This window comes from Camelus ferus, chromosome 7 (genome assembly GCF_009834535.1).
Source record: "Camelus ferus isolate YT-003-E chromosome 7, BCGSAC_Cfer_1.0, whole genome shotgun sequence".
NCBI lineage: Eukaryota > Metazoa > Chordata > Mammalia > Artiodactyla > Camelidae > Camelus > Camelus ferus.
The window spans coordinates 81,790,037-81,816,309 of NC_045702.1; the positions used below are offsets into that span (position 1 = coordinate 81,790,037).

At 44.2% G+C, this 26,273-nt stretch overlaps 1 protein-coding gene across 1 annotated transcript in view; it reads right to left on the bottom strand.

Moving 5' to 3' along the window:
• GLI3 (GLI family zinc finger 3) overlaps positions 1–26,273 on the bottom strand; it is a 265,844-nt gene that overhangs the window by 40,429 nt on the left and 199,142 nt on the right. The window contains 3 exon segments of the mRNA XM_032484273.1: positions 18,161–18,301; positions 19,857–19,970; positions 20,596–20,809. Of these exon segments, the coding sequence (XP_032340164.1) occupies positions 18,161–18,301; positions 19,857–19,970; positions 20,596–20,809 (469 nt within the window).

The following is a 26,273-nucleotide window of genomic DNA, read 5'->3' on the forward strand; positions in this document are numbered from 1 at the left end:
TGAAGGGGTCTTTCTTATCTCGGGATTGACCAGGAGAGACGGAAATCGAAGGGCCGGTTAGCTTCGGAGGAACAGCCGACATCACTACAGATGTCTTAGCTCTGCCCAGCACACAGGGGGTGGAGCGAAATGAATGATCGAAATAATGAGGCTCAGGAAGGAAATTTAAAAAAAAAAAAAAAAAAAAAGGAAGGAGGGGGTAAAAAGGAGAAAAGAAGAACCCCATAAGAGCCATTTTTTGGCTCCAGACAGAAAGGATGAGAGAGAGCAGAAAGTTAAAGGCGCATTTATTATGTAACCTCTCGTATGTTTGCAATAAACACAAAAACAAGACTGGGACTTACTCTGATAAGGACTGCTGTCTAGGGGGAAGAAAGGATGCCAACGATCTGAATGATCAGGCTATGATTTTCATCCAGGCCACATGTCCACCGTCCAAACCCCAGAGAGAACTGACGTATTTTTTGAGGAAAAAATTCCTTTTCCAATATGCAAAAAAATGTGATTATTTACCTGTCGATGACCTTCGCACTAACACTATCTGAAAGTATCTCAGAAAAAAAAAAAAAAGATGCATGTGATCTAAAACTACTCAACACACCAGACTGATTTCTAGAGAAAACTCTCCAGGGAATTTTCATAAATAATAACCACAGCAGGACTAGTCACACTGAAATAAAATGAGAAAAAAAAAACCAAACATCCAAGCAGTCTGGGATTAGACGCAGCTCTGGAACACAAGGGACTCTCCGGCCTGACAATTCCCCAGATTCTCATCTCGAGTTTGTTCCCCGAGGAACTCGGAGGATCAGCTTTCAAATGGTGTGTTGGCTCTAATTCATTTTACTAATTAGTGCTATGTTTTGTAATCAACAAGTTTTAAATAAAGAAAGGAAGAGCTTGGGCTAAACAGAGAGGAAAGGCTGTCAGAACTGTTCTAAAATTGATACGATTTCATTAATTCTTCTTCGTTCAGAACAAATGCAGCCTCTCCCACCCCTGAACACAGAATACGACTGGCTTCAGGAAATGTCTAAAAATGAAACAACTTCCCTCAGGTTTTAGAAGGACTAAGAGTTCATCTAGTCCAGAACCCAGGGAAGCTCTGAAAGACCTGTCACACCTCACACCCCGTCGTGTGCAATTTAAATACCTAATGTTTAGTCGAGGAACTTTCTCTTTCCAGGGGCAGCATTTTGTCCAGCTCTCATCATCAAATCAGTTTTCCTTTTGTTGAGCCTAAATCTGTTTCCTCTGGGGTTTGCAGGCATGGGGAACAAATCAGACCCACCTTCCACAAGACGGTGACCCACCCTCCAATATCTGAAGGCAGTTACCCGCCTGAAACCCTCACATCTCTCCCCTGGTTCTACCAATCGCTCTTAACCAGGCATGTTTATCTATCTCTGCTTGACCCAACCAGGGTATCTTTAGAACTCTGAGTGCTGAGTGAGCCAAGTGGTATTTTCTAGAAACAATATGAGCATCATTCTAATAGAATGTTGTTCTGTTTCTGGTGGCAAGAATCCCATTAGCTAGCTTTGGTGGCAAATCTCAGCGTCTAGTAAAAAGTGAATTTATAGTTAATTAAAGACCCTGGGTTACTATCCTGATTTTTAATCTCCTTGGAGCTACTGCAGTGTTTTGATTTTTCAGGATCTTTGAGGACCTTGATTCAGTCATTACCTGGATTTCAAAATTCCTCGTAAACCACCTGGATGATAATTGAGCTCTAGGACTTTGTCCCGGAAACAAACAAATATCCAACTGTTACGCGGAACAGGGCTGGGGGCAAGCCCAGCAGCCTGCTTCCAGAAACAGCCCCCCTGGCTGATGTCCAGCCCCCTCATTATCCGCCCAATGAATGCTTAGTGCAGTCGTCACACTCCATCTTGGCCAAAGGCGCTTATTAAATGTTTTGCTGAAGTCCTAACACCTATTTCACTGCATTCTTGTGACCAGCTAGTCTAACGGTATTGCCAAAGAAAACACCAGCTCGGTCTAACATGACTGTTTTGTGCGTGTGTGTGCCCAGAGGGTCCCCATGACTGCAATTTCGTCTTGTGATAAGATGACAAACTTTTAAGCAATAAAAATCTAGTTTCTTCTAGAAGCGACTTCAGGTTCTCCACCTGTAATTTTGAGATTTCTTTCTCTTGCCTCCTTTGAAAGTGTAGAAGTACCATCTTCAGTCTCCCAGCCCCTCACCCCATTTTGGGGATTGCTCAAAAATGTCTGGTTCGTGGTTCCATTTGTAAGGAGCCTCGAGAGATTTTGCCACTCAACGGGCTTCTGATCCCCTCTGCCAACCATGATCTTCATCCCGTTTCAGCTGGACAGGAGCTCTCCTTTGTTTCCCTGCTGTCCCCGTTTTGGAGGGGACAGGTCTCATCCGAGTCACTGACGTACCCTCAGTTCCGTGTCTCAAGTGCATGTTCATTCAAACGAACACACAGGCCGGAGCACACTAGGAAGTGAACTGTTTTGCTTCCACGGCCCTGTGTCACCTCTAAACTGTTAGTTCCAAGGACTGTGCCTCTCCTCGCCCAGGCCCCACAGCAGCCATCCTGAGGACCTCAACATGCCTCACCAGCCACCGGACAGGAGGTAGGCCGGGAAGTCTGTGCCACACCTCCCTCTTGTCTCCAGGCAGGCCCTGCACTTTCTTTCCATCTTTTGTACATATGACTTAAAGTCCAACTTTATTAAAGAATTCCAGTGGGACCCATGTTTTTCATACTTGGTGTTTGCTTTCTTAGATGAGCTGTGGTTGCTCAGTCAGGATGGTTTTCCTGGGCAACCCTCCACTCTCTTGGGGTAGCTTCCCCTCCAGAACCTTGTGCTCCCTCTCCAGGCCCATCGGGAAGCTTGGACGTGCAGTCTGAGCACCCCTGGAGCTGAGGCTGTGTCTTGTTACAGCACCAAGGGGCTGGCCTGCTGACTGCTTCCACCCTGGAGAAGTTCCATCCTTGCCTCTCTCCATGTGAGGGGCTACAGCTTTAAGAGAAACTGGTAAGTAAGAACAGAGATGCCAGGTGGGAGTGGTGACTGAGAGCTTGGAATTTCAAGTTCCCAAAGTTTTGCTGTCTTCTGGTGTTGTTCCCAGGCCTAAGTTTAATATAACCATGACACACCCTTGCTGCAGCAAAAGACAAATGCGTGTTTTGCGTGAGCGCATGAGTTTTATGTTGCGTCAAGAGGACCAGCCCTAGATGCGCGACTGACTTTCACCTTTGTTTGGATACAGGAGTCTGATGTTTGTGATGTTTCAGTGGTACTCAACTGGCAGTAAATACGTGGGGGAAGGCAGGTTCCCCTTGTGAGAGTAAAGTGGAGATAGAGACAGAGACCCAGAGGAACTGTGTGTTGAGGGCAGGGATGGGGTGAGTGAAGGAGAGGATGGTAAAGTGCATAAATTTAATACCTGAGGAAATCTAAACACCAAACTTTCACTATATGCTCAGAGCAGCCATCTAAAGCAAGAGAATCCGTGTATGAGTGAACCAGGAAGTCGGCAGCAAAGCCACCCACTAACCAGATTAGTGACCTTAGATAAGGCTCTTGACCTTTCTAGACTTCATTGTACTTGGTTTAAAAGGTAGGTAGTGAGTTAGGTCATTTTTAAGACTCTGATTTAGAAGTAATCATAAAAGTAATATCCAGCTATGGACTCACAAATGAGCTACCATGAGAGTACTATGTTCATTCCTCCGGATCAGAGCATCAACTGGGTCCCCATTCATCTGAATTACCATTTAGAAATAAAATTTGGTCCACCTACCAGTCTATTTTATTTGTCCAAGCCCACATGACCTAGCACTCTGAATATCTGGTCTATGCATTTGTCCGGACAGTCTTACCCCTTTGGGGGGAAAAGTGGTGAGCACAGATGGATGGGACTATTTGCTGAGTGATGCCTGTATGCCCAGAGATGGCAGTGCGCTCTGAGGAGAAGCACCCAGAGAGCCAGCTAGAGCCCACAGCCCAGGGAGGGCAGGCAGAGCCCAGGTAAAGAGGAGAGGTTCTGGGGGAGGCAGAATGATGAGTACTTCACAGAGGCCAACGAGGTTGGAGGTTAAGATCAACTGAGAAGGCAGAGCTTGTGCAAGACAGCTTAAAACCAGCTGTAGGTTTAGCAGTTTCTCAAATAAATTAAACCCAGTATTACCATATGATCCAGCAATCTCACTTCCAGAAATACACCCCAATGATTTAAAAGTAAGTGTTGAAGCTAAAACGAACGTTCATAAAAACACAATGGTCAACAGGTGGAAACCATTGAAATTGTTTCAACAGATAAAGGGAGAAACAAAGTGTGGTATTGTCAATACAATGGAACATGAGGCAGCCACAGAAAGGAACGAAGCACCAGCACGTGCCACAACGTGCATGAACCTTGAACACACTGTGCTAAGTGGAAAAAAACACAAAAGATCATATATGACTCCATTTGTTTGAGCTGTTCAGCATAGGCAAATAATCCAGAGCCAAAGCAGATTCGTAGTTTTCAGGGGCTACGGGGGAGGAAGAAAGAGAAGTGACTGCTTAATGGGTATAACTTCCTTTTCAGAATGAGGAAAATGTCCTGGAATTAGACAGCAGTGATGATTGCACAAAATCGTGAATGTAATGGCACTGAGTTGCACACTTTAAAATGGTCAAAATGAGTACGCGCACTCTCATCAGTTCTATTCAGTATGGCACTGGAGGTCTTAGCCAGAGATATTAGGCAAGAAAAGGAAATAAAAGCATCAAAATTGGAAGAGATGAAGGTAAGTTGTCTCTGATTATACATGATAAGATTTTATGCCACCAAAAAAAAAAAAAAGCCACCTGTTAGAAATAATAAACTAATTAACAAGTTAGTAAAGTTTCAGGGCACCAAATAAACATACAAATATCAGCTGGGTTTTTTACACACTAATAATTAACCATCTAAATGAAAGAGAAATTTGAAAAAGCAATCTCATTTACAACAGCATCAAGAACAGTAAAATATCTCGGGAGGTTAAGACCTTATGCTGAAAACTATGAGATATTGATTCAAAAAAATTAAAGGACACAAATAAATGGAAAGATAGTCCATGTTCTTGGATGGGAAGAATTAATATTGTTAAAACACTCATCCTACCCTAAGTGATGTACAGATTCAGTGCAACTCCTATCAAAATTCAAATGGCATCTTCCACAGAAATAGCAAAAAATCATTTGAAGTGGATTAAAGACCCCAAACTGTGAAATTCCTCAAAGTAAACACACTGGTCACCGGACACTGGTCTTGGCAATGATTTTTTGGATCTGACACCAAAAACACAATGCAAGCAAAAATAAACAAGTGGGACTACATCAAACTAAAAAGCTTCTGCATGGCAAAGGCAACAAAATGAAAAGCAATCTACAGAATGGGAGAAAGTATGTGCAAACCACACGTCTGCTAAGGGGTTAATAGCCAAAATATGTAAGGGAGTCATCCAACTCGATAGTAAAAAAACCCAAATCATCCGATTTTAAAATGGGCAGAAGATCTGAATGGACATTTTTCCGAAGAAGACATACAAATGGCCAATAGGTCCATGGAGAGGGGTTCAACATCACTAATCACTGGGAAATGCAAATCAAAGCCACACTGAGATACTGTCTTCCACCCATTAGGATGGCTATGAGCAAAAAGAGAAGAGATAACTAATGTTGGTGAGAATATGGAGAAAAGGGGACCCTGGTGCACTGTTGATGGAAATGCAAATTGGTACAGCCATCATGGAAAACAGTAAGGAGGGTCCTCAAAAAATGGAACATCATTCAGCCATTGAAAAAAAAAAAAGAAAATCCTGCCATTTGTGACAACATGGATGAACTTGGAGGACATTATGATAAATGAAATGTCAGATAGAGAAGGACAAATACTGCAAGGTATCACATGAGGAATTAAAAAAAAATAAAGTGAAAGCCATAGAAACAGTATTATCACGGTTGCCAGGGCCAGTGGAGTGGGGGGACGAACAGATGCATAGATGTGGGTCAAAGGGTACCAACTTTCATTTACAAGATGTCTAAGCTGAGAATCTATAGACGGCATGGTGACTATACTTAAGAATTGTACACTTGAAATGTGCCCAGAGAGATCTTAAGTGTTCTCACCACACACGTAATGAAAGGTAACTATGTGAGATGATGGCTGTGTTAATTAAAGTGATTTTGTTGATCATTTCTCATTGTATATGCAAATCAAATTATCTCACTGTACACTTTAAGTAGATACAATTTTATTCTTCAATTACACCTTTCAGTAAAACTAGAAAAAAATAAATAAAATGGTCAAATGGTAAATGTTACATAATCTGTATTTTAACGCAAATTTTTTTCTTAAAAAGTTAAAAAACAACCAAACAAACAAAAACCCTGCTGCAGCCAGTGAATGAACTGGCCAGGCTCCTGACCCAGATGGTCCTTCCATCCTCCCGCCCCCTCCGGCCGGTCTGCACTGCGCATGCCCGTGCTTTCCTGCCTCTGAGCAGAAAAGCTAATTCTAATGAGCTCACGTGTCAGAGCAATATAAATTACGGCGAGGGAAAAAAAAAGAAACAACTTGATGCATGGCTGAGGATCTAAAAGAGGAATGTCCACCATTGTTTGTGATTATGGATCACATCACAATCTAATAGCAATTTTTATTTAATCAATAATTTCCATGCTGAACAGACAGCCCTGTTACAGAGAATCGACAAGCAGGTACTGATAGCGACAAGGCTCGTTATTAATCTTTCCTCCGCCGGCTTATCAGCCAAACTACTGTAAAAGGCACCACCAAGATGGATTTTAGAAGCCACTTCTCTCCTCCCCGCCCCTCCTTTTCCTTTTCCTTCTCCCATAACCCATCATGTAATGGAGACTCTAAATTTATTTGAGTAACCGGGGGCTTGCGTGGCATAAAAAAGGCAGTTCACATTAAGCAATTTCACAAATCAGTAGCACCTAGACCATCGCTCAGGGTTAGCCATTATAGGCTAATAAATCATACTTTCTCTTTGAGTTGTCAATCGCCAAAAAGCTTTGTACAAACGTTGGCATCTGTAATTCCGTAAAGGCTTTTCATCTTGAAATAAGATGCTCTGGACTGATAACAAGACTAATCCCCTCTTGATCAAGAAAAAAAAAAAGTCTGCATTTTAGCAATTAAAGTGGCTGCCAGAAGCCAAATGGCTCAGTACTGAGACTCCAGCGAAGTTTATCTCCGCTGAACACGAGGGGAATACAGCGAGGGCTGTGTTTTCTTTGCAGTTCGTTTGACTGCTTTATCCGGCTGGTAGGAACCGCACCATCTCTGGCCAAGCGGTACAGGAGAGGGAGGTGCAAAGACCTTTCACCACCTCCAGAAAGACGCCTGGGAAGACCTGCGCTCCATGAGTCTGGCTCTTCCACCTGTCCCAGAGAGAAAGCTTGGCTCCTGGGGACACATCACGTGTGCTGAAACACGAAGGTAACACCCAAGATCACTCTCCCAAGTACCCTGATTACTCTTACTTTAAAAAGAGACAATGAAATTGGGGAGCCTTAAGTAATGAGCCTGGGCCACGCCCACAAGAGACAGGGGTTCCGAGGGCAAAACCACCTCCCAGGTGCTCAGTCGGCAACTGGAAATTTCAGACGGCTCTCTGAACAGCCCTCTTCAACATCTACATTAACTGCAAAAACCACAACTCTGAAACGTCTCTGAACTCTCCTCCCGAGTTTGCAAAAATAAGTTAAAACAATTGCCACTTCAGAGTCTCCCTCTCCGCCCTGCTCCACTCTACCCCGGCCGTCTTCAGTACAGCTTGGCAAAGCTCAGCCCCCATCTTTCTAAAGCTCGCGCTAGCCCAAGTCATTCCTCTCATCAGAAATTGATTTTCCTTACGCCCTTTGGAATATACGTCAGACTGCTAGTCTGGCAGTCAGGTTGCCCATGACACGGTGCTACCCTGCTCCTTAGCCTTCCTCCCCACTACTTGCTGCCTTCCAGAACACTGTGGTTCTATCAAAGCTGCAGTCCTGACCACTCTTCAGTCCAAAAGCACAGAAGGAATTATTTTGTAATTAGATGTCTAACTCAAAGAAGTGTCAACAATCGAGGCTTTCATTGTCTAAGCAATGTATAGAGAAAATTCTCCCATACTCTCTGCATTCATTAACTTCTTCCTGCTGTCTTTTCCACATGTGAGCCCCAAGTCCTCCCGGCAGTGGGCTTTCCCTATTTAAAACCACTTGCTTTTTCGAGACCATGTTCAAATCCAGTCTACACCAGGCCTTTCGTAGTCCTTCTGCATCTTCACTTTGTTTTCCTATTGCTCTGCTTGTATCTCTATTGTCCTCCCAATAGCCTGCTCTGACTCCTCCTGAGCAGCCTGCCTTATGTGTTCTCCTTACCCAAAGGGGTAGACATCAAAAGATGCGTGTATCAAGTCCCCAACCCTAAGTCCATAGGCTTTTTACTTCTCAACACTATGCCTGCAATTTGTGTATCGGCCACTAGGTGGCAATGATGTACCATAGCAGGTAAGATCAACAATCTACAGAGGTCAGAGGGCACAACCAAATTACCAACGTACTTATATACTCTTTATTGTGATGAAAAGGCTCCTTAATCTCACCATTCTTCTATTAATCAGGTTTATTAATACTACTTCTCCTGGATTCTATTCCTCTTTATATTTGAATAATGCTTTAGAATATGCAAAGCATTTCCATGTCATGATCTCATTCTATCCTCACACACACAAAACTTAAAAAATCCTATGAGGAAAGTAGGATAGATATTATTATGTCTACTTTACTGATGAGAAATTCAGGACTGAAGTCGTTGGGTGACTTACTTAAAGTTAGAAACAGTTTTTGGCAGATAGAGGACAAACAGTAAACCTCCAACACATCATCCAATGCTCTCGCCACAGCTCCACTCACTGAGTAATGCTGGTTTTGCTGGTAATGGGGTGGGGCGGGGGTGGCTTCAGTTTAAGGACTTGGTCTACACATAGTCTTTTGAGGATATGCCATTTACAGTTCTCTTCTCTTGCCAACACGAACTGTTCCAGAAACGAACAAGAAATCCATCCACGGCAGTATTTAGCTAATCTTAGGACAGCCTAAATGTCCCTGAATCTTCAGAAAGTCCTTCCATTAGAAAATTGCTTTCTGTTCCTGGAGCTCTGTTTTATGTCACAGCGGGAGCCTGATATTCAACCCCACTTGCCATGATCTCAGAAACTGAAGTCTGAGTGACTTCCCTCGGGCTGCACACACACACAAACAGTGACGGGATTTCTCCACCACGACAAAGGGCTTGTCTGGTTATGGGGCTTTTTGAGAACTACTGAGTGTGCCTAACCTTAGCAAATGTGATTTTAAAATTAAGTTCTGCCAATTTATGCACAACACACACGCACGCACCACATACATGCACACACACATGCACACACAGAGACGTACATGTATAATATACATTAAATAGTCTTTTGCAAGAGACTATTTAGTGAGGCTATCTTTACTTTTTAATCCAAACAATATTAAAGTACATTTAGGGAAGAGAAAATTTCTCTTTAATCACAAATATACTTTTTTGCTTTTGTTGTTTATTTCTTCCCATATGGCAAGAAGAAAGATTAGGGCAGAACTGGGGGCAATTCCCACCCGTAACCCAGGACATTTTGTTGTCACAATGGGGGAAGGCCACTCCCAACATCTAGTCGGCAGAGGTCAGCACGCTGCTAACAGTCCTAAAACAAACAGGACAGCCTCCATCATAAGAGAACCCATGGCCCTCTGGTGCCCAGATTGAGAAGCCTTGGTTTAGGGTGATGATTAAGGAGAACTTTCAGAAGGATGTCAAGACACTCAAGGCTCCAAAACTCAACAAGAAACAAACAAGTCCAGTGAGAGATCTGAAGTGCGAGAACAGGCCCAGGGACCTCTCCAGTCCTTCTCTCTTAGGGCTCATGAACCCAAGGCTAAGTCAGCGTCTTTATGCAATGATTAATTTCATGGTGACATGCCAGTGTAAACACCGCCTGAACACCAACCTAAACCGTGTTTTTGTAGGCAACACATATGGACTTAGCAGCCAGAAAATATTTTTACATTTTTCATTTTTATATGGAGAATCACTAACATTTTGTTGAGTATAATTTTTAAGCTAATTCCCCCAACTGTTTTATGAAGTAAATACTATCATCTTTGTTTCAGAGAAGAAATGGGACATGGCAGGGTGGAGAGCCATCTTCGAATCCAGGACTGTCAGCTTTGAAACGCACACTGTACTGTCTTAGGAGAACAGTGGCAAGCTAAAGCTTTCCTTCGGACAGCGTGTTATTTCTTCTTACAAAATCAGTACTATCATCTTCATCCTCACCATCACCATCCTCATCATCCTCATCATCACCCCCATCCTCATCATCATCCTCACCATCACCATCCTCATCATCACCACCATCTTCATCATCACTCCCATCCTCATTATCATCCTCACCATCACCATCCTCATCATCACCACCATCTTCATCATCACTCCCATCCTCATTATCATTCTCACCATCACCATCCTCATCATCATCACCATTGTCATCACCATCATCATCATCATCATCATCAGGATACCTCAAAAGTTGACCTCCATGCCTTGCTTTGACCTTAACCATATTTCCCACCTGTTTCCCAGAAGCCTTTCTGGATACCCCTCATATATTTCTTCCCCTCATATATATTTCATATACATTTTTTCATATATAGCTCATATATTTCTTCCTCTTCTGAGCCCCAAAATCACAATTACACAATGATGCCTTCATTATGTCCTGCCTTATATTGTTTACTATACTTTTACGTTTCCTTGTCTCCCTCTCCCAATGAGGATGACCACTCTGGGAGGGTCTGGTCCCAGTTACACTGACAATGTGCCCACCACAAAGCTGGCGCAGTGGGCAGCATGCGGGCAGCTCTCAGGCCCTCTTCTAGTGAGTTGCTCTTAGTCAGCTCATACTTTTCCCAACAAACAAGAGGCTACTTGGGGCCAGCAAGACATGCTATTGGCAAGTAAACTCCACTGAGGTCCCCATCCCAAAGTGACCATCATCTCCTCTTGTATTAGGTCCTGATTGTGTACAGAATATTCCAGGGGACTAATTATTATTGGCAGAATCCAGAATCTCACCTAAAGAATCATTCAGAAACCATCAAAAAGCATTTCATAGGAAAATCCTCCCCAAATAGCAGAAACTGTTATTTGGATGAATGTTTTAATGAAATATTTCAAGGGGTATACAATGGCTGAACAAATTTAGGAAAGTTACTAAGGTATTACTCAATACCAGTTATATTTTGTTCAAAATATTGATGCGTTATTCTTCACTCATGGGTTAAGGCATGTTAGTTAGAAGACAATTTTAATAATTCAATAATTATTCAAGTAATTAATATATACCACCACCCCCCTGAAAAATTAGCCACATCTATTCTGGAGGGCACTTAATCTAGAGTTGAAGAAGACCCTGGAGACAGATGGTGAGTGTCTGCCTGCTCTGAAACCTGAGGGCAGCCACCCACGGCTGGCTCCATGTCCCCACCCCCAACCTCCCCAGCTGAAAGTTGGGGAGAGCGCAGCGCAGTTCCCCAAGCGGCTGCCAGCCAGTAAGTTATCACCTGAAATGAAACCTGTCTGCCATCACTACACTAAGGACTATCAATTTGGATCCTTCACTTGCTTTTACTAAAACCAAGGTTCACGGAGGTGAACCGTCTTGGCCCAGTCTCCTCCGTCAGATCCACACCGGGGGAGGAGAATGGAGTCTCCGGCTTCAGTCAAGTGCACGCACATCCCAGTTCAGCAACAGTGAAGATAAAATAAGCCTTAAGAGTTAATATGCAGAAGCCACACAACCCAAAAGCGCCACTCCCCGCCCCTTCCTCACTCCACCCTGCAAAACACAGACCCGTAAAACAAAGAGGCGAGGAGCCTCTCTGAGACCTTCTGTCTGTTTCCCATTAGGCCTGCTGTATGTGATCTCTGCTTGGCCTTGGATGTTGGGGATGGCACTTATTTTCACGGCTGTTTCACAGTATGATATAACGTTCTAAAGGGTCAAATGGTTCCAGGGAGGTCATCCCAAGGGTCAGGGCAGAGATGGGACTGCCACTCAGAATTCTGCTGGCCCTGGGAGGCTCTCACTGGTGGACCACACAGCCCTCTATGCTCCCCCAACTCGGCTGAATCTCCCGAGTGTCTTTATGGGAACAATTTCTGCAGGTGCAATTTTGTCAGTAACTTTAAAAGGAACGTGACCCTTGAGGCACGACTGTCAAAGGATGCCTTTGAAGTTTGTGGTTCACTGTCTGTATTTCACACGTAGTATTTCCAAATAATTAGAGTAACTAAATTAACTAGCAACTCCATGTAGGGGAAATAAGATCAAAATCTCCACTCATTCGTTTTAGGTTTTATATGCACACAAAACTAATTTCTGCTTTGTATCTGAGACCCCGATCACATCTTAAACTCAATTTTCTCTTAGGTAAAGAAATACAATGCGACTTTAGCAAAGGGATCAAAATTAGATGGAAAACATTTAAAATGCAAATTTGGAATCATGGTATTAATATGAAAATAATGTCTTCACCACATCCTAACTTTTCCCTGGCGTTTCTACGGAAGCATCAATTCTTTACAGATTAGATGTGCTTTCTTTATATCTCAATCTCTACCATATTAAGAAGAAAGCCTTTCATTTTCACGCTGCGGATGTATAGAATTTGTGTTCAAATGGCAACAAAGGTGATTATAACTATTCTTCTGAGAAAGGAAACTCCAGTGTGCTTTTTAAAGATCAAAATTTGCAGCATAGGAGCGCATTTAAAATCCAAGTAGGTGGTTAATCATTGTACAAAAAGGTGAATTTTTGACACTATGCTTGAAAGATACAAATGGAGGAGGACAGTGATGTACACGTCACCCATTTGAAACTGGGGGCTAACATAAACACCGTTGACGTTCTCGGCCGCTCTGCTCTCCTGGCAGGAGACAAGAGCCCCCAACGGTGTAACTGCCAAGGTCCTCCCTGCAGGGTTATTCCTCTGGGGATCAGGGTGGGGAATAAAATCGTTTAAAAAAAATCATGTGACCTTGTAAAGACCTTTGGAACAAATATTATAGGTGTTATTTCTTCAACAGAAAGGAAAGGTTGGATGGGTGAAATAGATGGTGAGGGAGTTGCAGTGATGGAGTGAACAGGTGGACATCAGCTACGGTGACTGGACCATTTTTATTCTTCCAGGTCCCAGCAGTGACGTTTCCAGGCATAAGCAGAACACCCAGCAGCAGGGACCCACACTGAGGTACGCGTTCTTCACGTATCCTCATTTTTCCTCTTTCTAAAAAGCCTCTGGAAAGATCGGCGGCACACACGATGTCATTCAGAAGCTGCAGGCTCTGCATATTGGCTATTTCTCAATCAGCCAAGAGCCGAAGCTGGAACTGACTTCCAGGTCAGAATTAATAACGAGAGGGAAATGGGTGTCAGGACGGTTTGGAAGCCTCTTCGTCTCTGTGAGAAGCCAGGCCAGAAGACAGAGTTTGAGGCTGTTTTACATGGGAACAAAAGCTAAATGGAAGACAAAGTTAAGACCAGAAAACACACTTTGAGAAGCGACAGCCTACGACTTTCAGAAACAGATGTGAGATTCACGTCTCTCGCAATCTCTGATGCACGACGTCAAACTCATTTGGGATCGAAGGGAAAGCGTGGGGTTTTTCAATTTTTTTGAGACGTTAGAATATGCGCTTTCAGATGTCCGGGGCGGAGAAAATACTTGCGTCTTGACAAATCAGTACTAAGTTTTGTCTTAATCAAAAGCACTGTATGTTAATTTTTGTACTAAATGTCCCACTGACCCTCTTCTTCCTGTTTTAACTGACACTATGAAAGAGACAAAGGACAACCACCAAAAAGCCAACTAACAAAAATATACATCCATCTTCTTAGCTTCTGGGCACAGAAGTAGATTTATGACAAATTAAATACTAGCTTGAGAGTAACTAAGCCCAATTATAATTATCTTGCTGGGAAGAGAAATTAATTAAACATCCCAGTGAGAAAGACCCCACAGCAAACCTGGAATAAACACACAACGGGAGAAGGACAGGGGCTTGAAATAAAGGAGAGGGGGAGGCAGAAGCAGTATTTAGCCCATCTGTTCGGACAGTAATGGGACGGGGTAATCTCTGCAAGAGAACATGGAGTGCATTAGGCTGAAAATGAGACTACCTGGCAGGCAGAGTCGACCAAGTCCCTAATTCCCCTCTTCAACTTCGTGATTTGCTAATGGGAAACACATGTCTTCCTTCTGCACCAAGTTCAAATGACTCTGAAATTCCAACTGTGCAGCTCGGCGACTGAACCAGAACAAGGGGAGAACTTGTCAGGATTTAAGAGCTTTCAGCAAAGCCCTTCAATTGGAGCCAGCACCCTATTCCACGGAAGGATATCAATTATAGATAGTGACTTGCTTTCGCAGGCAGTCGGGACTGTCAGACACTAGATAGACAACCATGAAGAATCATGAATCTTTCTATTAACTGTAAGAGGGGGGAAAAGAATGGGTCCTGGCTATAAATAAGGCAGAGCATCAGAATGGTTTAACACCTTGCCTCTTGGTTGTCCGGAGCATGAAAATTCAACTAATTCACACAATGTCCTCTCTCATCCCGGAAAGTCAGAGGGATGCAAACAGTTCATGCTTTCCTCTGCCCCTTAAAAAGTGAGTTTTGCCACTGATCATTTTTCCATCTGCCCATCAAAGTAATTAGGTGGGCTTGAACTAGCTGTTTGTTCAATCAACCAAAAATAAAGTGCCTGTTCTAGATGGGGCCATGGCTAGAGTTACCAGATGCACTTTAAGTGGGGAGGCACTTTTGTGTCTGTCATGTAAAGCAAAATCAATTTGACTGTACAAATTTGGAATTTCTGCACTTCAGATAATGAGTAAAAAGGTGGAAGATACGATATAAACAAAGGTGGAAGATACGATATAAACAAGTATCTTTATGTTACTGTCAGTTACAACTTTTCATTCTCATAGCCAAGTTTACTTTACTCACATAATTTATCTCAGACTAAAATTAGTATTATAGAGATAATACATTGGATTTTCTTCCAGTCTGACATGAATTTCTTCTTGCTGATTTGGAATTAAAAAATTCCAATGCATATGTACTCATTTCATGTTTTTTAAAGATAAAACAGACAACAGGATGGCCATTTAGTTGATAGGTTAAGCAGCTTTGCCTTAAAAATGACTCCGACTTCTCTGTAAAAACATCATCACTACCCAAAACCTTTCGCCACCAAGATTCAGTACAAACACCTGCATAAAAAGCAAGTTTCTACTGCACAGCACAGGGGACTATATTCAGTATCTTGTAATAACCTGTAATGAAAAAGAATATGAAAAGGACTATATGTATGTATATGAGTGACGGAAACATTACGTACACCAGAAATTGACACAACATTGTAATGGACTAGATTTCAATTAAAAAAACACAAACACCTGCAATATTCAGTCTTTTAAAAGCCTTCATGCATCGTATAAGGCGGTGAAAATGTTGAAGTGTTACTGCAACCCTAAAAAATGTCACCTCAAAACTGGCCTCTAACCAGGAACTCAATTCCTTTTAAATGGAGACAGAATCAGCTCCTATTTCATTCCTCATTTTATAATGGCTCAACCAAAATCACAGTGCTCCTGGGAAACCGCAGTGACTTATCCACAGAAAAGGCATCATGAGACTGTGTCCTCCCTCGGAAGGAAGTTTTAAAAGGCGCAGTGCCAACCCCTGGTTCATGACGACAGGTTTTGTACAAACAGTTCTTCTGGGGAATGCTGTTTACTCATTATATTGCTGAGAGTCCTCCTCCTCTCTTCCTTGGGATGACCTCCCCACGTTAAAAGGACAAATTCCAAACTTTCTGTTTCTCTTTAGTGTTACAATGTCTGCGGTTTCCATTAAAACAGTCAGCAAGAATAAAAGGCTGTTAAGTCAGGCCTGGCTTACAAAATAACACTTGCATCAAATTAAAGAGAAAAGAATCAAATTAAGTTCATGGAAAAAATATACCTTCATGCAGAACATTTGACTTTCTAGTTTCTTGCAAGAAATCTATAATTCTTCCTATTGTCTTACAAGGAGACACGGTTAAAAAAGAAATAGAGGCGGGGAACCCTGATGTCACGTTAAACCCTCAAAACATCCTGAATATGACGGACTTCACAACCTGGCAAACCACGTGTCTGACATGGTAACGGTAACTGCAGGGCGGGGATATGTTACAGAGGATGGGCCAGGGAGCAGGAGGTGCTCTATAAAAGCCCGTGCAGCCTACGAAACACATGGGATGTGCGACGAATTGTATAACCTCAGCCTTTCAATGGAGGAAGGTTCTCAAGCAATATGGATCATCTAGAAATCAAAAGTTAATGTAAAAGCAAAGAGAATGGAGCGGGGGTGTGTATGGTGTGTGCGTATGACGGGAGCAAGAAATCACAACGAAAGCTGCTCTGTCAGATTTCCTGTCGTATTTAAAGCTTATGAAACAGCGACGCATAGCAAAGTATCCTTAACGCCTTCAGGGCACGGGTGTGTGTGAGCCAACATCTTTTCATCCTTGATGATTTAAATGCCCTTCCATCTCAGCTGCTCCTGGTCCCATTAGCCAGGGAGACTCCACTGGCCCAAGAAAATACCAAACAAAATGAAGCACGGGTGAAAGACAGGGCTAATCAGGTATGTGGTGGAGACAGGGGTGGGTGTGCTGCATTGTCTGAAATAACAGACACAGGAACACGGGAAAGACTTCTGAATCTGGTGTGGGAAGGGGAGGTGAGGTTCTCAATCTGGCCACGCTGCACTTTGCAAAAGGATACATCATTAAACACATATTAAAATACATACCATTTGAAAAGGTACATGCACCCCAATATTCATAGCAGCACTCTGTCTATCGACAGATGACTTGATAAAGAAGTTGTGGTGTATACACACACACACACACACACACACACACACACACACACACACAATGGAGTACTACTCAGCCATAAAAAAGAATAAAATAACACCATTTGCAGCAATGTGAATGGACTTGGAAATCATCACACTAAGTGAAGTAAGCCAGAAAGAGTAAGAAAAATACCGTCTCTATCACTTACATGTGGAATCTAAAAAAATGAGAAAAATGAACTTATTTATAAAACAGAAAGACTCACAGACACAGAAAACAAACTTCTGGTTACCGGGGAGGAAGGTGGGTGGAGTGGGGAGTAAAGGGGGAGTTTGGGATTTGCAGATACTAACTACTATACATAAAACAGATAAACAGCAAGGTCCTACCTACTGTATAGCACAGGGAACTATATTCAATATCTTGTAACAGCCTATAATGAAATAGAATGTGAAAAGGAATATATATGTATTTATGTATAACTGAATCACTATGCTGTACACCAGAAATCAACACAATGTTGTAAACCGACTATACTTCAATAAAAAAAAAAAAGAAAATACATGTCACTTTTTCTATGAAACTATTAGCCTTGCAAGGATTGGCTTCAAGTCAGGAAATTGTGTTAGTAAGTGGTTTATCCCAAGCACCAACCTTCTCACAGAGAGTACCAACTGCTGCATAAAATAATAGGAGATTCCTTAGACGGTGAGGTTCGGGAGAGGAAGGGAGAAATGAAAAAAAAAAGGACTTCCCACACGTCTCCAAGTTTTTTCTATTGTGACTGGGTCTTGGTTAAAATCAAACTTGGTTAAAAGGTTAATAATAATTCATGTCCAGCTTACTATTACTCAATAACCATCAAAGTCGCTAACTCGAAATAGTGTTTTCTGGCTTACAGGATCAGAGTCATTACACTCTATTGAAGACTTTATTGAATTTTACACTAAGCTTTAGCTGACTGAACAGGTCAAGCACTGTGGCTCAGAGTTTTCTTTTTTCTCAGAAAGTCATAAAGCCCTCTCCAGTTTGCAAGGCGGCTCGCTAAGAAACTTGACTCGGCGCGGGGTCAGGGGAGCTGACCCCGCGGGAAAGGCCACAGAGCTGTGAAGCCCGGGTCCCCAGCCCCCTTCACTCACGTGCACCAGCTGCTCCTGGGTGTCGAACTCCCGCGAGCAACCTTCCCAGTGGCAGTTCGTCTCGTAGATGACTTCAGGCTCCTGCTTGCTTTCATCTTTGTCCCCTTCCTCCTTCACCAGAGTCGTCCCTTCTGGCTGTTCCTGAAAGGCAGGGGGTCGGGGGAAGGGAAGAGGACAGAGGGATGAGGTCAGACACAATGGAAGGACGGACGAGAAGCGACAGGGAAAATGTGATTTAGGCTTGTCTTCCTTCCCGATGCAGTTTTTCGGGGAAAATGAAATACAGCCCAAGTTGCTCAACTGGGTTTTGTGAATTAAAGTTCAGCATATGGAATCACTTGTGTGCATTGCTTTTTTTCTTTTTCAGATGTACCCAGTGCGCCTTCAGAGGTTGTTAACTTGTGATTAAAGACAACAGTTCCCACCCAGAATGATGATAAGAAGTTGAGGCCAGACCCTGCTGCCCTGAATACAAAGGGGAAAAAAGCCTCAGATGCCATCCCTTAAGAAAAGCAATTCAACTAGGTCAGGTAGCCTTTACCCCAAAGACCAGTCTTTCTCTTCCAGTTAGATTCTTTTCAATAATCTGTTAATTCTCTTATTTTGGAATCCGGGGATCTGGTTTACTGCAAATTCTAACTCTGTTCTCCCAGCCATGGGCGGCTGTGAGAGGCACTTTGGGGATTTTTATGAAGATAATGTCCCTTTGGTTCAACTTCTGGTCTCCGAGGACACACTCCCTGCCTAAGACCACAGCATCTAGAGCTTGGCAGCATAATATTTTTGCACCTTTGCAGAAATGCAAATACAAAGAATTTTCAGAATTCTGACAGATCCTTAGGTGTATACATTTGGGATCTGATCTGGGGCTGGATGGCAAAAGCCGTATACACTTGTTTAGGTGCAGCCAGCAAAACGCAAGAGGAAGGATGGATTTCAGAACCCAAGGCATCCATTCAATCCATCCTCCGAGTGCCCCCGAAAACGACATGTGGGCTCAAGCAGTCTGAGGTTTGGACTGAAGCAGCCTGGCCGTTGCAAGGTCCAGATTTTGTGGAACTCCAGACTCTTGTCCAACCCGTCTCTGTGAATTAATATTCCACTGAGCTCCGTATCAGGCACAGGGAATCCAGAAGATCGTATTACAGGCATAATTTACACAGTTTTAAACTGAGGCTGAGGATCTAAGTGGTGAAGAGCAGAGACTGGACTGGAATTTTTAAACTCATCCTTTCAAGACTCTGGGTAAAGAACCAGAATGCAAGTAGTCTTAGGTTAGGTTCCTTGTGCCCAGATCTCTCCTGGCCAGTGGGAAGTGGCCCAGTAAGAACGAATAAAAACATGACCAGTATGGTGAAAAGCAGCCCTGGTCTGTCCAGCTCAGGCTGACAGCCAGGAGCTCGTCACGCAGGGCCAAGATCAGGGCCAAGGACTGAAGCCTGGTCACATCCGTGGTCAGCGGCAAATGCATGCAGCCACGGACTCCATGAACTACGGTTTATAACCCCTGCACGGCTGCCTGCATTTTCATGTGTTTGCTTCTGAGCTGGAGAAACAAAACGGAATCAGACTCCAGCCCCTGCCCTCCGTCCGACGCCTGAGTATGGCCAAGTCCCGAGAAAAGAGACAAGCAAATGCTGCGAAAGACACCGCGGCTGGAGGGAGGGGAGGCTGCCGCTGAGGCCCGGAGCCTTACCTGCTGGCCCCGCGGCCCCGGGCTGGGGAGGTCTTCGTCCGGTTTGATCTTGGAGCGCTTGCTGTGCACCAGGTCGCCGGTGCTGCTCACCGCAGACTCACTCGTGGGCTTGTTCTGCGGGTCACATCGGCCGGGACAGAGACAAAAGTTAGGTTTTGATCCATGAGCAGGACCATGGCTAAGACACGTAACTTGGGACCAACAGGCTGATTTGGCCCCAGAGCGATGACTGATAAGGCTACTATTCCAAGGGAGCAGTGTTCAGAAAATGGGTTCAAAGCCGGAAGAGACCCGCACGAGGCAGATCCTTGGTTTTGACTCATGAGTACCAGCTCCCTGTGGCTTTTCAAAGCTAGAGGAGTAGAGCTGGGACCTGGCTTTGACAAGCCCCAGTGGACCAGCAGACAGGGACCGAGTGACAGCAACACATTTTGCACCACATGCTTCTACCAAATGGGGTCTAGACAGCGCAGGGTCAGGGGAAGCCTGGTCTGGCAGCCCGCTTTGCCACCAAGGGTAAAATGACTCTCGTAGAAGAAGCTCTTGCTTCACGAGGAGCCCAGACACAGGAGGGCACAGTCATCAGAAATGAAGACGACAGCCCTGGGCGGGGAAGGCAGGCTGCGGTACAGATGCTGCGAAAATGCCGCAGTCCGTGCCTACTTGTGGCTGGTGTGGCAACATGGCTGTCCTCCCCGATTACTAACACGGACCAGGCCCTCATCGGGCTGGCTCTCACCTGTGAGGACTCGGAAGGGCCGGAGCTGACCTGGACTGGGTTCAGAACCGTAGGGATCCCGGGAATAGGCCTCTGGGTCGGAAAAGTTGGGGCAGGGTGGATGAGTGGAGGGCTGTGTCCAAAGGCCGAGCCCAGGCTCTGCTGTCGGCTTAAGATCTGTTGATGCATGTGGAGCGAGACGGGCGCAGAAGGGTAGGTGAAGCTCAGGGCGGGGCTGCGGGTGAGAAATGAAGGGCAGACCGTCATTTACGGGGCACACGGAGGCTAGCCCTTCGGTACCCAGTGCTACTTCCCCGAATCGCATCAGGACTGTGCTCAACAATCACTGACCAGCATCTCGAAACTCCCCAGGGAAAGATGACTTCTCAGACCGGACACGCGTGGGCGTCCACAGGGACCCGAAATAAGATTCAGTGGAACGGAAACAAAAGGCATCGGCTCAATAAGAGCTATTTATTGCAATAACAAACTTTATATAAAAAAAGGACGGGTGACTCCATGCTTTATAGGACTTTCATCCGCTCTCCCTCCCGGACATCCCTGTGCACGGAGCGGTTCCTTTCATCTCGGCTTAGGCCGCCCGCTTTCATATGTCTCCAGATCTTATTACAAGAGGAAAGAAAATCAATTGGTTAAATGTGTTTTGAACACCGTGCTTGTCATATCACTCATTTGTTTGTAGAGATGGAAAGCTTGGTTCATCGAGAATGCCACCTAAAGAATTTCCATCAGTGCCGTCTGGTTACAGGAGCTGATGGATTAACCTCTCCCAGCTGAAATCGGTGATCAATGGGTTTCGATGGAGGAATATTCCAATGGGAGAGCGCAACTCCCTCTTCCAGCTAAACAGCATTAAATGTCTATTAACACCCATTATACATGCTAATGCCTGTCACCACTTCATTACGCCACGGTATTCCCTGTAGTAAGTTCGGAGGAAGCCACCCCACTACCTAAAGACTTCTGGACTGGCAGGCAGTGCCAGAGCGTCCTCTGCTCCAGCAGTTTAAGAATCAAATTCTCTTAAAAGAATGAAGGGCTCTTGAGGAATTTGCCAATGGCTTAAAAATGCATGAAAAACTATAATTGCATTCATGAAAATTTCTTCCTTAAAAAAAGAATCAATGGGGAAAAAAAATACACAGACATATATATTTCCTCTGTCCTACTGTGTTAAGACTCAGAAAGAATCAGGGTTTTTCTGTAATGCCAAAGGTAGAATTCACGCAGATTTTCCAATCTGCTGGGTTAATTACTGTTGCTGTTAAGCATATTAACTGAAAATATAATAATTACAATAACAAAAATTCAAACCGTTTCAACAACTTTAAGTAATAATTCTGAAGATATACTCTCTTCATTAACACGACTCCACATTTTGTCCGTTTGACTACAATCCACAAAAAGAGGTTTCAATGGGATTACATTACTATTATTCCTGCAGAGAACCCTGTATTACAATCGCTTGCCCATTTAAGACTGAATATCACCAAGAATACCTGGGGAGAATTTCCCCCAGCTTGGAGGAAATCTCCTTTCACTCTGCATTGTGTTTCTTTAATAAAGGAGAGCAGAAACCTGCTGAAAACAGTCATTGTTCCCAGGAAGTTAGGGAGAAATCAGTAATAATACTCTGTTTCTGCTGCGCTATAGTTTTTGCCAGTGCTTCCGAAAGCAACCATGAATGATTACAGCCTGACTTAGCGGAGGTAGCCGCGTGGATGATTGATAGGGCATTAATCAAAAGATGCATATCTCCCTCAGAATTTGTTCACAAGCTTTCTTCTAATAGCTGATTTCATGTTCACTGAGCTATGCCAGTTTGTCCAATTTATTTTTCGGTGTACAAGCCATTCATCAAAAAACACAATGATTTAACCACCCCCCCTTCCTTCTGGTGAATGGGTATTAGTAAGTGTAAACTACCTTATTGTATTCATTAAAAAACAAAGGAAAACTAAAGGGCCTCGCTCCACACATATTTACAAGGTGACATAGACTTTGCACAGACCACCACGCACCTTTCCTGAGTTTCATGAGCTCGAACGACCAGGTAGCTTCGGGAAGGGGGCCCCTTGGGTCATTGACACCTCTAATTCTGGGCGGCCCAATATCTGGGGGCTCAAAAGGATCTAAGTAATAGTCAAGACTGTTAGAGAAACATTTCGCAACAAGAAAATGCCCTGAGTTGTATACTTAAGCAATTTACAAATAAATGTTAATAGCTAGACGGGGTTGGTCTATATTTTCTTTTAAAAAGATGTGGAAGAGAAGACAAAAGGGAGGCCCAGCACCGCCTCTCCCACAGCCCATGTGTCCAGGTGCAATGTCTCTGACCTCGGCAGACGCAGATTTTGACCCATGTGGGTAGTGTCCTCTTTCTGGGCTGTTTTCAGCTGGTCAAACCAGAGGGCAGGAATAAACATTTTCTAGAATCCAGGTCAACTGTCAGATTCCAAGGGATATGAGAATACACAGAATGGACGAGTGATTTCCAGCAGCCCCTGCTGGTGTGTGAGGAGCCACCATGGAAGTGCTCTCTCCTCTGTATGTAAAGAGCTGGGCGCTGGGGGACACGGGTGGACACAGGCAGAGGCCTCGGATCAACCCTCAAGGGCAGGCGCTGCTGTTGGCCCCTGGAAGGCTGCTTGCTCTGGATTACACAGCCTGTTTAGAATCTGATGACAGAAGGAGATGCTCTGGGCTCTGTCACAGCATGGGTGAGTGAATTCCAGAGCCCAGGCTCCTCCTGCTTTCAGAACAGCCTGCTGAGCTGTCCAGGAAGTTGTGTAAGGAAGCAGCAGAGGATGGGCGATGACTGGGTACCGCGCGTGATGCCAAGTGGAACCGGAGAGACCGCCGTCCTCCCAGGTCCAGGCAGAGAACCCCTGTCTGAGGACTTCCCACGGTGGGGGATCCGGGGATCGGGCCGCCTCCTGCTCTCCGACCCCAGGATGGTGAGCCGTCACCCTCAGCTCTGGATGCTGGTGCTTGCTGTGTCCTTCCAGAGCCCAGCATGGCTGCTTCCTTTTCGACACTCAGATCCCAGCTTAAATGTCACCTCCCCAGACAGAGAGCCCGAAGTCCCCATCATCTGCAGCCCCTCTTCCCATCAGGTTCTGGGTTTGACAGTTGCATTCTCACTGCGGGACCAACTGGGTGCTCTCGGAAATCACAATCTCTCCCTCCATCTGGGATGTAGGGTCTGGGGGAGCTGGGCCTTGGTCTTGTTCCCCGCTGACCCCTGGTGCCCAGAACACCGTCTGGCACAGGGCAGCCACCCAAGAGGAGTCAGTGAGTGACGGAATCCACGTCCTCAGGGTACTAGTTCTCTGTGGCCGCTGCGACACATCGCCACAAACTTGCTGTCTTCTGGCCCCGGAGGTCGGAATTCCCAGATGGGTGGGCAAGCCTGCGTTCCTCTGGAGTCCCCGGGTGCCTTGCCCCTTTCGGATTCTAGAGGCTCATGGCTCCACATCATTCAGACCTTCCCCCCACCCCCGACTCCCTCTAACTCTGACACCCCCGTCTCTCCCTGACCAGGGCCCTCGTGATTATACTAGGACCACCCGGATGATCCAGGACAATCTCCTCATCTCAGAATCCCTAACTGGATCACAGTCATGCAGCTCCATGTAAGGTAATACGCTCACAGGTTCCTGGGAGCGAGCTGTGGACATGTTTGGGGACCATTATTCTGCCTACCACACTCAGGAGAGTCACTTCAGAGAGAAGCATGCTTTCCTCTGTAAACTGCAACCTGACAACGGGTTTCTAAAATGGTATAAACAAAGCCAATGCTGAGAACTGTGTCTTTCTAGAGAACTTCAGCAACTGAGGACAGACTGCTGATGACAGCCGTTGGAATTGTTTTTAAAAGAACAAATTCTACTTTCAGAAGCCCTGAAAACAAAAAATCCCTATACAGCCCATGTATCCTTTCCATAATTTGCTAGAAATATAAAGCATATTGAAAATTGTTCTAAATCTCTTCTGTCTCCTCTAACGAAGGACACGATCTAGTCTAAAATCTGGTCCATGTGAGCTTTATTACCTCAAAGCCTTTCCACTTCTGCTCACTCTGTTCTTTTTTAGGGACCAGCTGAAGAGCAGTTAGGTTTACGTTCTGAGTTTTGAATCCTCTTCACTCAAAAAGTATAATTAAAAAGAAAAATTATACAGCGTTCATGTCTTTTCTAGATGACTACATGAAAGACGGGATAATTTTTTTTAAAAAACACAAACATGTATAAGAAAGTGATGTAACTAGTAATGGACATTTAGTCAATAACATTAGTAGGAAGTGTCAGATGGCCCAGATCGTCCCAAGGAACGCGCTAACGCGGTCACAAGCCTCCTGAGAGAATCATCCAAAAGTGAGTGCCACGGAGGAAAAGAAGCGTCATCGTAAAGGCTGAGGAACACAGTCCTGGGGTTCCGTGGAGCTGTTTTGTTTTTCATTTTTAAGCCTTTTTTTTGGAGGGGGGGAGGTTATGGGGCAGGTAATTAGGCAATTTATTTATTTATCTAATTTGTTTTTTTTTACTTAGTGGAAGTACCGGGGATTGAACCCAGGACCTCGTGCATGCTAAGCACACACTCTTAACCACTGAGCTACACCCTCCCTGCCTGTGGCACTGTTAATATCTGAATGTGCATTCCAAATGTCCCACCCCAGATATGGTTTGCAGCAATATTTAGAGGGGATTCTAGAGAGACACACTCTTCTAGGACAATGACTACAAAACCAGAATAAATTAATTTAAATATTAATTTGCCCTTTCTTTTCCCAAAGAGCAGAAAACGAGAAAAACATGGATTTGAGATCCCCGACTGTAGTGTATGTGATGTCCTAGTCCACCGAATATAATTTCTATCCATCAAAATCGATTTATGGTTACTGAGGATTTTGTTTTATAAAATACCTGAAAGGGGCACTCACTCTACTGTGTGCAGTGACTCAGGGACAGCAGCCTGTGGTCATCTGAATGAGGGTAACTAATCAGGGTCAGTCTCCCCTTTACGCTTTGAACTCTGAGCTGAGTTCAAAGTGATTAGCAGGTGGTTGTCTGCGTGGGAACCATTTCTTCTATTTTTCCAGAAATTTAAAACAAAAACTCTGGAAGTCTGGACCTCTAAGAAAGTGTTGGCATATTTATTCTCTATGACAAAGCAGAGGTGAAGTTTTGTCAACATTTTTCTGCAAAGTGTGGGCAAATTTTGCAAACTGAGCCTCAGTTTCTTTGTATTACAGTAAACAGCACAGTAGCACCTCACTTATCTGGAACTCTCCTGTCCTGGAATCTCAACAACTCTGGCCAACCTGGTTAAGATCTGGGGTGTAAGTGAAAGAAAGGATGTTAAGCAACTAAAATAAATGTCATAAAATCCACACACTCCAGCAAGTCTCAGCTGAGAACTTTCTACGTATCCCTTTTATACATCCAAAGAGTAAAATAATTATTTATAACTAGAAAGTTACACATGAATGATAACCAATGCTTATAACTTTGAAATCCATAATCACATTTGACGTTCACCGACAAACATTATTTCAGAATCATTCGTATTCAAGTCAAATGGATAAAAACCCATTAAAATAGCGTGTGAGACAAACCCATAATGTATTTTGAAGACACTTCAGGAATTCTGTATATAGTGGGATAAGAGAATAGGGG